Raw genomic sequence first — 14,108 nt, forward strand, 5'->3', positions numbered from 1 at the left:
ACCAGGTGAAGTGAATGGGGGAGAAGGTGTTGAGGTTCTGGAGGAATGTGGATAGGGTGTCCTCACCCTTGATCCAGATTTTGAAGTTATCATCAGTGAATCCAAACCAAATGAAGGGTTTGGGATTTTGTGTGTGTGTGTCTGTGTGTGTGTGTGTGTGTGTGTGTGTGTGTGTGTGTGTGTGTGGTCTACCTCCAACGAAGGGCTTGTTGGCCGAAAGCTTACTTTCTTTTTGTTGTGCCTATCTGCGACTCAGCATCTCCACCGTATGGTGAGTAACAACTATCCTTTTCATAATACTGTTGAATGCAGATACTCTAGTTTGTGTTATTTAAACTTAAAGTAAGAGATAATTTTGGACACAGAAAAATTCTGACAAAATGGGTGGGCTTATAGTTAAAGTAAATTACAGTATTCCTTAAGAGTTAGTTGGTTCTTAGTAGGGAAATGTGAGCTCGGTTTGGAAGTCATTTTATGTGTAGACTCCATATTTCTAGCTTTATGGAAAGCTTTTGACACAGTAGCCCACTGCAGACTGTTAACATAAATCCAAGCGTGTGGGATATCTTCCCAATGTGAGTGGCTCGTATACTTCTTAAGTAATAAAACCCAGTATGTTGTCCTCAGTTGTGAGTGTTCATCAGAAACTTGTGTGTGTGTGTGTGTGTGTGTGTGTGTGTGTGTGTGTGTCTGGTGGGGGGGGATACCATCAGGAGTGCTCCAGGGTAGTATGACAGGACCTCTCTGTGTACATAAATGATCTGACTGACAGGGTAAGCAGAGAAATTTGCTGCTGTTTGCTAATGACGCTTTAGTCAGCAGGAAGGTGTCGTCGTTGAATGGTTGTGGAAAGAACAGAATGACTTGGAAACAATTTCTACTTAGTGTGATGTGTGGCAACCATATCTAAATGTAGAAAAATGCAAGTTAATGCAGGTGAGTAGGGAAAAAAAATCTGTAATATTTGAATACAGTATTAGCGGGGAGCTGCTTGACGCAATTATGTTGATTAAATAAATAAGCATAATGTTGCAAAGTGAGGGCTTTAGTTGACTTCGGTTTATTGGGAAAATTTTAGGAAAGTGTGTCTCACCTTCAAACGAGGAACAACAATATTATGTGAAGGATAGATCGCTACTCACAGTACAGAGGAATCATTGAGTCACAGATAAGCACAACAAAAAGAGTGCTTAGCTTAAGCTTTAATCCCTTTCTGTTGTGCCTGTCTGCAGCTCAAAGTGAGTAGCAATCTTTCCTTTTCATAATACTGGCGTTATTCCGTCCTGGATTTTCCAGTGCTTGATTTCACCTAAAATGAGATGTTATAAAGAACACTTGGATGTGCCATTTTTGAGCACTACTTGAGTGTCTGTGATTTCAGCCAGGTCATATTAAGGGAAGGCATCAAAGGAATTGTGAAGCATGCTACTAAACTTGTTACAGACAGGTTTGTTCAACACACAATACAATGGATGCACTTTGTGATCTCAAATGGAAATACCTGGAGGGAAGATGACTTTTTGTTCACGGAACATTATTGAAAAAAATTTAGAGAACAGGCATTTGCATCTGACTGCAGAACAATTCAACTGCCACCAATGTAAATTTGATGTAAGGAATGTGAAGACAAGATAGGAGAAATGAGGGCTCGTACAAAGGCATATAGATGATTGTGTTTTCCTTGTTCCATTTGTGAGTGAAATGGCAAAAGAAATGATTAGTAGTGGTACATGGTACCCTCTACCATACACCACGTAGTGGATTGCAGAGTAGGTATGTAGATGTAGTAGTAACATGGATAATATATCATTTGTTTTAAAATAATTTGAAGGATTGTCAGAAAAGATAATAAGTTCTGTGGGCACCATGTGGTTCTGAGCAGCCCATCAGTTTGAGAAAACTTGACAAGCAGCATCAGGTTAACAGATACGCTAAGCTAACAGCAGTTGTAGCTTTTTATAACCATGGATTCCTTAATCAATAGTACTCAACAGAGATTAATCAGAAATCCCCCCTCCCATCACTCTCTCTCTCTCTCTCTCTCTCTCTCTCTCTCTCTCTCTCTCTCTCTCTCTCTCTATCTCCCCCCCCCCCCCCCCTTGTGTGTGTGTGTGTGTGTGTGTGTGTGTTGAAGCAATGGGTGAAATATTTAGGCTGATGATATGTAATGTCTTGTGCTTGCAAACATAGGAGAAATAAAAATTTGGATTGCTTTCATTGTTCGTGCCTTTTCAAAGCTAGGCGCATGGGAGTGAAAGTAAAGAATAGTGACCTGGGAGAATAAGATATAGTTTTGAAATGAAATAAACGTGTGTGTGAAGTAAGTGAATATATAGTACTATAGAATGAACTTTCACAAGAGCTCAAAAATAGCACCAGTTAGTGTAAAAAAAGACTGAGTAAAAAATAAGAAAACCAAAAGTATTGCAAACTTTTAACTTTTGTAACAATTGTTTCAAATGGGTTTTATAATATGTTTACAGCAGTTGAATGTAATTTGGCCATGTCTGTATATTGTCATACAAATTTATGTTGACACAGGTCAATTCTGACAGTTCCATGGATTGAGTTGGGTGGTTCGGTTACAATTACATGTGCCAAAACTGGTTACAGTGCAAATATTGAGTTCCATACTAAACCATTTTATGGTGGTAAGAAGAATCGTATTACAGCGGAGGCATTTCAGCCTGGTGACAAGAAGCCATTTCTGACTGTCAGTGGAGAGTGGAATGGTTGTATGGAAGCTAAATGGGCTGACGGGGTATGTATATGTAAATAAAAACTTTAAATACTGTGGTACCAAATAAATAATCACACGTTTAGTATGTCATCTTTATCTTATTAGGATGTAATTATTAATTATTCTTGGTAGTTTCACATGAGACTACCAAATTTTGTTTATTGGATGTCTTCAGTATGTTGGTGGTGTTGTCTGACCGATCACTAGTGGTGGGACCAACAGGGATGGGGAGTGGGAGGGCTGAGGGGGGGGGGGGGGGTCTCGTTCTGGCACCTGCAGTAACTGGAAGAGTTTTCCAAGCACAATGGTATCTTTCCTTTGTGAAGTGTGAGTGTTCAGTGTTAGTTTTTATAGGCCTGTCCCTGTAGGTGGCTATGATGAAGCAGAGTTTTGGTGTCATGTCTGTAGTGCCATATCTATGGAGAAGGTGAATTGTAGAGCCAACACATTGTCTTCTCCTTTCAGATAGCATCTAGGGGGAGGTCAGACGTAATGACCCTGTGTGATAGATGTATCATCGCCAACAACGTTACATGCCTTCACACAGTCAGACGTCATGCAGGTGTGGAATTTAATGCAGGTCATTTGTGGAAAGTCTGGTGATCAGTGACTTCATGCTAGTACCTCTCCTTCCCTTAGCTGTTAAATACTGGTATTAAAAACTTTTTCCACCATTAAGATTGAAACCAGCTACTTCACAGGAGTGAAATATCACCACACAATTTTCAAATAACTTCCGGGAATTCAGCCAGGTAACACTTTCAGCGACCGCCAATATTTCGGCGGGAGAACACCCCGCCATTTTCAAGGCAAACTGCAACGGACAGGCGGCGTACATACAAATTTAATACCTCAGTTCTCGGACCCAAGCAGGAAAGATAACACACACACACACTGAACACTAGTGCCACCAAAGATGGCCAAAGTCAGCGCTATCGATAGTGAGACTATGAATTCGCAGGTGAGGTAGCATTGAGTCTGTCCCTCTGTTTCTTGACAAGGGAGAGAGCCAGATTCCAAACAGAGTTTAAACAGAAACCTCCATCCCTGTTAACAAGGTTGCTCGCTAATTTAATCTCAACTGCCTCCCGAATCACACTGTCCCAATAGCTGGACGTGCATGCCAATATCTCGGTGTTATTATATAACATGGGGTGACCAGTATCCAAGCAATGTTTGGCAATAGCAGATCTATTTGGCTGCTGTAATCGTGTGTGCCGTTTATGCTCAGTACATCTGTCCTCCACGGTCCTGATAGTTTGACCAATATATGCCATGCCGCAGCTACAAGGGACACGATATACACCCGCCTTACGCAGTCCAAGATCATCCTTAACGGAACTCAAAAGTGCTCTAATTTTAGATGGAGGTTGGAAAACACATTCACATCATATTTCCGTAAAATACGACCGATCTTATTGGACGTGTTTCCTACGTAAGGCAAGAAGGCAGTAGACTTAGGTGTTGACTCAGAATTATCATCAATCACCTGATGTACAGTTGGTCGATAGCGCAACGCACGTTCAATCTGTCTATCACTGTAACCATTTTGACGAAATGTAACTTCAAGATGGGACAGCTCAGCTGGCAAAGTCTCAGCGTCAGAAACGATATTTGCCCTGTGTACCAAGGTACGAAGTACCCCTTCACGCTGAGCCGAATGGTAACAACTATTAGCTTGTAAGTACAAGTCGGTGTGAGTACGTTTCCTGTAGACTGCATGTCCCAATGATCCATCATCCTTCCTCCTAACCAACACGTCAAGAAAGGGAAGGCAACCATCCTTTTCCACCTCCATCGTAAAACGAATGTTCGGGTGGATCGAGTTCAGATGTTCTAGAAAGACATTCAAATTCTCCCTACCGTGAGGTCAAACTATCAGGACCGTGGAGGACAGATGTACTGAGCATAAACGGCACACACGATTACAGCAGCCAAGTAGGTCTGCTATTGCCAAACATTGCTTGGATACTGGTCACCCCATGTTATATAATAACACTGAGATATTGGCATGCACGTCCAGCTATTGGGACAGTGTGATTCGGGAGGCAGTTAGATTAAATTAGTGAGCAACCTTGTTAACAGGGATGGAGGTTTCTGTTTAAACTCTGTTTGGAATCCGGCTCTCTCCCTTGTCAAGAAACAGAGGGACAGACTCAATGCTACCTCACCTGCGAATTCATAGTCTCACTATCGATAGCTCTGACTTTGGCCATCTTTGGTGGCACTAGTGCTCAGTGTGTGTGTGTTATCTTTCCTGCTTGGGTCCGAGAACCGAGGTATTAAATTTGCATGTACGCCGCCTGTCCGTTGCAGTTTGCCTTGAAAATGGCGGGGTGTTCTCCCGCCGAAATATCGGCGGTCGCTGAAAGTGTTACCTGGCTGAATTCCCGGAAGTTATTTGAAAGTTGTATACGCCAGGAGAAACTCAGGTCTCATCACCACACAAGTCTGTATGAAGGGTGTTCGAAATAAAAGGTACGAAACAACATTGAGGGAATAATTGAAGTCTTTACTCAAAAGTACTCACCAGAGGCCTGAGCCCAGCTATCCCACTGTTCCCTTGTTACTAGAATTGCTGTGGCTGTGAGAGGAGCCAGTACTCCACTGTGTTCTTCATTTTGTCGTCAGAGTTGAATCAGATCCCTTTGAGCCTTCTTAGTGGACTGAACACATGGAAGTTACAGGACAACGTATCTGGGCTGTGGGATGGACCCTTAACCTGTTCCTACTTGGCCAGTACACTTCTTGTCACCTTGGAGATGTGTGAACGCACTTTATTGTGGAGCACAATCCCTGTGAGCAGCCGGGTAGGTTTTTCCATGCTCAAGGAATTTGATGAGTATCAGACCTCGTGTGTCGAAAAATATGGTGAGCATCGTTTGCCTGCTGAGGGCATAGCTTTGAGTTTTTTAGGGGAAGGCGACAATCCATGCATTCATTGCCTAGATGTCTCATTACATTATCCCAAAGTGGAATATGTAAACTTAAAGCAATTTGATTGTTACAGTGTTTTGTTCGTTTTGATTTGAACACTCCTTATATTAATGACTACAGGTGTAAAGGTGAGTAATACACTTACTAGATCTTTTTACATAAATATTCTCTCTCTCTCTCTGTCTCTCTCTCTCTCTCTCTCTCTCTCTCTCTCTCTCTCTCTCTTTCTTTCTTTTCAAGAATCTTATGTTCTCCTTGCAAAAATAGCAGCTGTGCACCAGAAAGTGGTATCAGCAATGAAGTGATATAAATAAATATATATTGCTGCGGAGGTCAATATTTTTATGTTGTTGAACAGATTATTTGAGAGTCTTGGTGCATTTACAGATGAAGCATTGTCTGTTGAGGTCATGTGCACTCAAACAAACGCGTGATATTTTACTTGCATGGCACTAGTGAAGGAATGTGCAAGAAACTATGAACTAGCCACTACAACAATCTATTGTTCTGCTAAAAATTTAATAGTTTTACGAAACACAGGAATTGTATTTAACATGTTTACAATAAAATTTCTCATACATGTTTGTGTACCATACATGAATATTTATGCTGTTTCTTAACTAAGGGTAACATTCAGAAGCAAAAATGTTGTCCTTTAAAAAATGTTGCTTGATTCTGAACCCAAATCAGTATTTCATTCGGTTTTGACAGACCATAGTAATTTACTAAGTGAGATGCAGATGATAAATTTGGTCACTATTCATGTATTGGAGCCTTTAATCAGCTGTAGAATACGATGGTAACACTCAGATGAGACAAGATGGAAACTTAAGTAGAAAACAATGTCAGATCACGGGATGCCCGAAAGTTTGAGAATTGGACTGAATCTTGACTGTGATCTTTTATTTTTGTATTGGTTGCTGTTGTTATATATGACTTTCACCTTAGAAGAATTTGCTGTCTGTGTTTGCAGCTGCTCAAGCACGGTACTAAGCAAAGTGTGAAGGGGGAACAGTGACAGCATCTTGGCTGAGAACTAGGATGGGTATGGGGAGGAGAGTAGAGAAGAGCCAGCAAATTAAGTCGTGTTGCCAACCATGGGAATCTGTATCACATACTTTGGCTTTTTATGAATTTCTACCATATCTAAACTGCAATTTGCCTGATCCATTTGTAGTCAGAATTGACTTGACTTTAAAATCGGACAAACAATCAACAATAATATACATTTCTGCAACACTCACAATGACGTATGATGGGAACAAAAGGGGGTGTGTCAGCTGCTGGTTCTATGCACCCAATGAGAGAGCAGTGGGCATACAATATGTTTGGAAGCAAGAGACATTGTACATTCTGATATCAGTATGGAAGCAAAATCTGATACGGATTTGGAAGGAAACAGCTGTCACACTGTAACAACCATCTCAGAAATAGCAACATATTTGATAGAAACAGCCATAGATTTGTGACACTGAAGATATAAATTTTACAGCTACGTTATTGAGGTGCCCCAAGTGCCTTTTAAACTTTCGTGAGAGGTTAAAATCCAATTCCTTGCCTCTTAGGAGTATGAATGTAATTTTTTTAATGCGTTGAGTGCAACCACCTATTTAATATAGAAATAATATTCTCGTTACTCATCTGTGACTTGGAATAGCTCAGTATTTATTAATGACAGAATCTCCTGGTATTTTTGATTTTTTTTTTTTCTGCCATCTTTAAAGAGAAGTTTTAATCAATCTTGAAATGGTGCTAATGGCCATGTCAGCGAATGCTGTAGAGCCAATGAAACAACCAAGTCCACAAATGATTCCCTTTATCTATTTATTGAGAGAAATAGATGCATTTTTTATGTTTGGGAGTCCCTTGCACCTGCTTGTGATTTGGCTGCCTGAACAGCAAGCTCATTTTTGTAATGAAACAAGGCCATCTTGCAAGACTGACTGCTTCTGTAAGGTTTTTAAAATAGCTTGAGAACACATACTCCAACAACATCAGGCTCAAGATCTTAGATTGCTCCATCAAGAGTGTAACATTCCATACAGTTGCAGTAAAGAATGCTCACACCATTTTTGCTCATGTTTTTTAGCTCTCTTCAGTTTTGTTGGAGAAATATCAATGTGAAATATTGTACAACGTGAATTCTTGTATCGAGATCAAGTTGGTATGGTCACATTTTATAATCATCTAGACTGTCAATTTGGTTCTGACCGGCAATGTGTGAAGATTTTTTTGGAAACCTCATATTTCTAGGATTTGTCTGTGCCACCAACTGCAAGTCTTGACAACACAAAGATTTCTGTATAAAGCATTACAGACAGTGATTCGTCTGATGCTTAGGGTACAGTGGATATCACATTCCACTGATCTCTAATTCCTCTTCTCTCTAATTAGTCTCCAAACATAAAATTTGATTTCTTCACTAGTAGCTGTTGATTGGTACCAGATGAAGTTTTATTTTCAAGAGAATTTCTTTCAACTCTAACTCCATGGACGCAATAGAAATACGTAATCGCGTTAGGATCAGCCGGGTTAAAATAGCCCTCTGAAAACAAAAACAAAAACACATACGCATGGTCTTGAGATAATATGTCTCTCTAACTGTCCATAGTTCCAGGATGATTAACACATTAATAGTTGGGGAACAGTGACTGCAACAGGCCCCCCAAATGTCGTAAACATTTTTGTATTCTTGGTGTGGCTCCAGCTTATAACATGAAGGACAGAAGCAGATTACTGTCAGTTTCAAAAATACTGTCATTGATTTCATAACTATCATCATCAGTTTAGGATCCAGTTTCTTCAAGCAGCCACATAATTTCATAATCAGTCAAACCGTTCCACATTTTATGACAGACTTTTCCAATCAAGACAACTGCGGAAGCACACTGGGACAACAAATGTGCAGGGACTGATTACATCTACAAATATTTTTCAAGCCATGTAGTACTTGGTGGAAGCAGGAACATCTATCTAGCGTCTCTCTGTAGTACTAAAAGAGCAAAAATTGAATTGAAGGCACCACTGCTTGGAAATAATACATTGTAAATAACAGTCAGGAATGCTGCACTTGGAGATTATTTGAGTGCTCACAATATGCTCATAATTTTATAGGCAATGACTGGAATGTGTTACACACATATTAATTTGTTGTATATAACTGAATGTTAAATTGTGGGGCAGGTTTGAGATAGCTGGGTTTGAAGTTAAGCAAAATTTTAATGTGGTCTAATGAATATACATTTGCAGGTGGAGATTTCCTACTTCATAGTTTTGTACTTGGTATGTATACAGGCCGGTTATTGCCCCATTAAGTAAGAAATAGCAATCAGTATATTTAATATATTTTAAAAAATGGTTCAAATGGCTGTGAGCACTATGGGACTTAACTTCTGAGGTCATCAGTCCCCTAGAGAACTTAGAACTACATAAAGCTAACTAAGCTAAGGACATCACACACATCCATGCACGAGGCAGGATTCGAACCTGCGACCTTAGCGGTCGCTCGGTTCCAGATTGTAGCGCGTAGAACCGCTCTACCACCCCGGCCGGCAACCATATTTAAAACTACACTACTGGCCATTAAAATTGCTACACCTAGAAGAAATGCAGATGATAAACGGATATTCATTGGACAAATATATTATACTAGAACTGACATGTTATTACATTTTCATGCAATTTGGGTGCATAGATCCTGAGAAATCACCTCTGGCCATAATAACGGCCTTGATACGTCTAGTCATTGAGTCAAACAGAGCTTGGATGGCGTGTACAGGTGCAGCTGCCCATGCAGCTTCAACATGATACCACAGTTCATCAAGAGTAGTGACTGGCATATTGTGACGAGCCAGTTGTTCGGCCACCATTGACCAGACGTTTTCAATTGGTGAGAGATCTGGAGGATGTGCTGGCCAGGGCAGCAGTTGAACGTTTTCTGTATCCAGAAAGGCCCGCACAGGACCTGCAACATGCGGTCGTGCATTATCCTGCTGAAATGTAGGGTTTCGCAGGGATTGAATGAAGGGTAGAGCCACGGGTCGTAACACATCTGAAATGTAATGTCTACTGTTCAAAGTGCCGTCAATGCGAACAAGAGGTGACCGAGACGTGTAACCAATGGCACCCCGTACCATCACACCAGGTGATACGCCAGTATGGCGATGACGAACACACGCTTCCCCTGTGTGTGCACCGCGATGTCGTCAAACATGTACGCGACCATCATGATACTGTAAACAGAACCTGGATTCATCTGAAAAAATGATGTATTGCCATTCATGCAGCCAGGCTTGTCGTTGAGTAACCATCGCAGGCGTCGTCGTTGAGTAACCATCGCAGGCGCTCCTGTCTGTGATGCAGCATCAAGGGTAACCACAGCCATAGTCTCCGAGATGATAGTCCATGCTGCTGCAAACGTCGTCGAACTGTTTGTGCAGATGGCTGCAGCCATGCGGATAAGATGCCTGTAATCTCAACTGCTAGTGATACGAGGCCGTTGGGATCCAGCATGGTGTTCCGTATTACCCTCCTGAACCCACCGATTCCATATTCTGCTAACAGTAATTGGATCTCGACCAACGTGAGCAGCAGTGTCGCGATATGATAAACCGCAATCATGGTAGGCTACAATCCGACCTTTATCAAAGTCGGAAACGTGATGGTACGCATTTCTCCTCTTTACACGAAGCATCACAATGACGTTTCACCAGGCAACGCCGGTCAACTGCTGTTTGTGTATGAGAAATCGGTTGGAAACTTTCCTCATGTCAGCACGTTGTAGGTGTCGCCACCGGTGCCAACCTTGTGTGAATGCTCTGAAAAGCTAATCATTTGCATATCACAGCATCTTCTTCCTGTCGGTTAAATTTCACATCTGTAGCATGTCATCTTTGTGGTGTAGCAATTTTAATAGCCAGTAGAGTACCTCCGTCCCCTTGTGTATACATGTAAATCAGGAGTTCATTGCAAACAGTCTTCAACATGTTAATTAACTTTTGCATGTTTGAATCCACATTTGCCTTTCAACTGTAGAGTAAGCAAACTTAGCATTCTCATTATAATCCTTCTGGGTGTACTGCCACAACATTTTGTAAAATACTAAAATAAACCAGTGTTTCAACCCTGATGACAGCTGCTGAAACTTGATCGAAACATCAGCTTATTTTAGCTTTTTAAGTATTTTATTAGGTGACATTGCAGTACACCCAGAAGTATTTTAAGAGATTGACACCAGGAAGAAAGTCTATATATTTATATCATAAACCCACCATTGTCTGTCATTCACCCTAATATGAGGACAGGCTGATTAGATGTTGAGCATTGGGACACACATTAACATCTAGAGAGTTTTATCTGTTAACCATGACCAGTGCCACTTTGCAGCCATATACAGACAACAGCCAGTTGACATTGTGGCCTTTTGCAAGCAGCACAGTCCCCATCCGTTTCTACAGTCCAAATCTATATAAAACAATATATGAAGAAGTACCAATTAAAACTAAACAATAAAACAAGCTACCTCTAGTGTCTTCGAAACTGTACTGTACGTGATACGAAACAATATCACAAAAATGAAAAATGAGCTGCTATTTGAGCACTAATTCACTGAACACAACTGCATATCATGCAGACACACGTACTTGTCACTGAGTAAGCTAGTGGCCTTCTCATTGCAACACAGGCTGTTGCAACCAGACAAACCGCATTGTAATTGGAAACCATCCAGCTCCATCCACAGTAAACCTGCTTATGCATTATTTTTTGTGATATGGACTTGACTTTACAACTCAAGAAGCTTAGTTGCTTTTAATACTGTGTCCATGACACATTTGACTTTTTACAGTTTCATGGCTAAATAGTGGGGAAGCTAGCTGGCTTCTAACTCAAGCAACATATCAGTCTTCAGGTCTCCAGTACACCGAGCGAGGTGGCGCAGTGGTTAGCACGCTGGACTCGCATTCGGAAGGACGACGGTTCAATCCCGCGTCCGGCCATCCTGATTTAGGTTTTCCGTGATTTCCCTAAATCGCTCCAGGCAAATGCCGGGATGGTTCCTTTCAAAGGGCACGGCCGACTTCCTTCCCTAATCCGATGAGACCGGTGACCTCGCTGTCTGGTCTCCTTCCCCCCAAAAACAACAAACAACAACAGGTCTCCAGTACAAACAGCGACAATGTTTCAGGCCGATGAAGGATTATAACGGAGTCAAAATTCTCAGCATATATAACAAACTATATGCTTTTGGTTCGGTTGTGTGTGGCGAATAGTTTACACAATTGATTAATGCTTGATGAAGCACAAGGTGTTTGCATCTATGATATTCTGAGAAATTTCAGGAAACAAATAGAAAATTTTATTTGAAACCACTTCCATTGTCACATGGAGAACATAATAAATAGGGCAGTGGAAGTTAAAATATTGGGAAACACACTCAACAAAGATCACCAGCAGCTCAATGAAGCTGGGTATATGAAGTGGCCTCACCAGATGTAAGACAAAAACATTGTCTTATTTGGTGATGGACTGAGCATCACTTCACGTCATACTATATAACATGACTACATAGATACATTGATAGCACAGCAGTTGTTCACTACTCGACACTGTCTGAGGAGTATTTAATCAGAAGGTGATGAAAGTTACACTTGATGTGGCTGGAAACTTGAAGTATTTAGTAATTCATGTTGCTGTTGGGCCCTGCATCTATAAATTTTAACTAACAACTCCAGAATTTCATTTGTAGCTCATTGTTCATATCAGTTTCCCTTTATAGATCTTATAATTATGTTTTTCCCCAGGACATTAAAGTCTCTTCTTTATCTATGATAATGATTGAAGCATAAGAAATGAATTAATGAATGTCTCAGGGAAAAATGTAATTATAAGATCTAGAAGATCCTCTGTGGTATTTCTATTACGTCCAGTGCTGGGGTGCTATTCCAATGCCGGAGAGCCTTGGCAATAGAGACAGTGTAAGGGAAAATAAGCAGAAGATATGATTTGAAGTTTGTTGTGGGGAGGGCACTCAACTTAGGTTGTTCATGCAGCAGTGTTAACCATAGTGCTATGGTGGTGTTATGGTTAGCATTTCTGCCTAGCAAGCAAGAAGAAGACCCAGGTTCAATTCCTGGCTGCAGCACAAATTTTAATTCATTTCTTCTGCTTTAATCATTATCGTAGTTACCCTTTATGTTTCTCTGTTAAAATAGCAGTGTAGTATACCACTCTACCTTGCACAAACCTTCTCTTCATCATTTTCCAAATGAAGTGCCTTATTTTTGAGAACTAGGGTGAATCTTTCATTTCTCAGTATGTACTGCATGATTAATAGAAATAATAGTGTGTGTGTGGGGGGGGGGGGGGGGGTTGCATGCGTGTTGTTGTACCTTACTCATGTTATGTTTGTTTCAGAAAACCGAGGTGTTTGTTGATGTTAATCGTATCGACATAACAAAAAAACGTGTTCGACCAATAGCAGAACAGTCTGACAATGAGTCTCGCCGCTTGTGGAAGGAAGTTACTGCTGGTCTCAGGTGAGAAATGTTGCCAAAATTTTGGCACATATGAAGCCCCCTTTTTTTTTAACTGCTGTTTTTGAAAAGAACTGACACTAACATAAAAGTGTACTGTATATCATGTGTAGTATTCATAAATACAGGATGCTTCAGGAGAAATGTGTGATACTCAAAGAAATTAGTGTTTTGTGAACTCTTAATATCAGTAATGGCAGGAGTAAGAATTACCACTTAACATATAGTCAAGGCGTTAACCATTCAACAGACACATAAACAGGGCTGGAAACATTGTTGAGCTTAAACACCCCCCCCCCCCCCCCCCCCCACACACACACACACACACACACACACACATATTTATGGTTGTACTAACCAAATACTTCATGCAAGAAGAAAATCCGTCCCTCCAAAAGTTGCTGCTGTTATGAAGTGGCTTGCTTGCATGCAGCAACTTTACAGCCTTGTCACTGGGCCAGATGGGGTTAGGCAACAGCCAAACGAAAATATTTGACAGCATAGATTAGCAACAGTTTACAGTATGTTGTTAAAAGAAATAGTACACTACTTTCCTGTAATATTAAGCTGGTTCAAGACAATAGTTCACACATTTACTTGCACTGAACTATCATAAACTCTGATCTAGTTCAGAATTTAGTGAACAATAACTATGATAATTGATAGAATGTCGTGTCTGGCTCTTCTTGGCAGGACTGCAGACGTGATTCTGATGTGTCTTGAGGCACTGTTCATACTCCAGATACTGATACTGATATTGATGGTTTGCAGATTCTGAGTGGAGGTGTTTGTTGGCTTATATCTCTGTCTGGCAGATGAGTGTCCGCTTAAGAACTCCTTGAGTGACGTGTGACAGATGCATAAAACAGTCCTCGCCTTGTTGCGCCCTCTTTAAACTC

At 40.8% G+C, this 14,108-nt stretch overlaps 1 protein-coding gene across 4 annotated transcripts in view; it reads left to right on the plus strand.

Moving 5' to 3' along the window:
- Positions 1-14,108, plus strand: part of LOC124616179 (oxysterol-binding protein-related protein 9) — a 504,981-nt gene that overhangs the window by 455,175 nt on the left and 35,698 nt on the right. For all 4 annotated transcript variants that reach the window (XM_047144465.1, XM_047144467.1, XM_047144466.1 and 1 more), the window contains 2 exons: positions 2,542-2,761; positions 13,091-13,212. In XM_047144465.1, the coding sequence (XP_047000421.1) occupies positions 2,542-2,761; positions 13,091-13,212 (342 nt within the window). The remainder of the gene's footprint in view (positions 1-2,541; positions 2,762-13,090; positions 13,213-14,108) is intronic.

Source organism: Schistocerca americana, chromosome 5 (assembly GCF_021461395.2).
Source record: "Schistocerca americana isolate TAMUIC-IGC-003095 chromosome 5, iqSchAmer2.1, whole genome shotgun sequence".
Classification (NCBI taxonomy): Eukaryota; Metazoa; Arthropoda; class Insecta; order Orthoptera; family Acrididae; genus Schistocerca; species Schistocerca americana.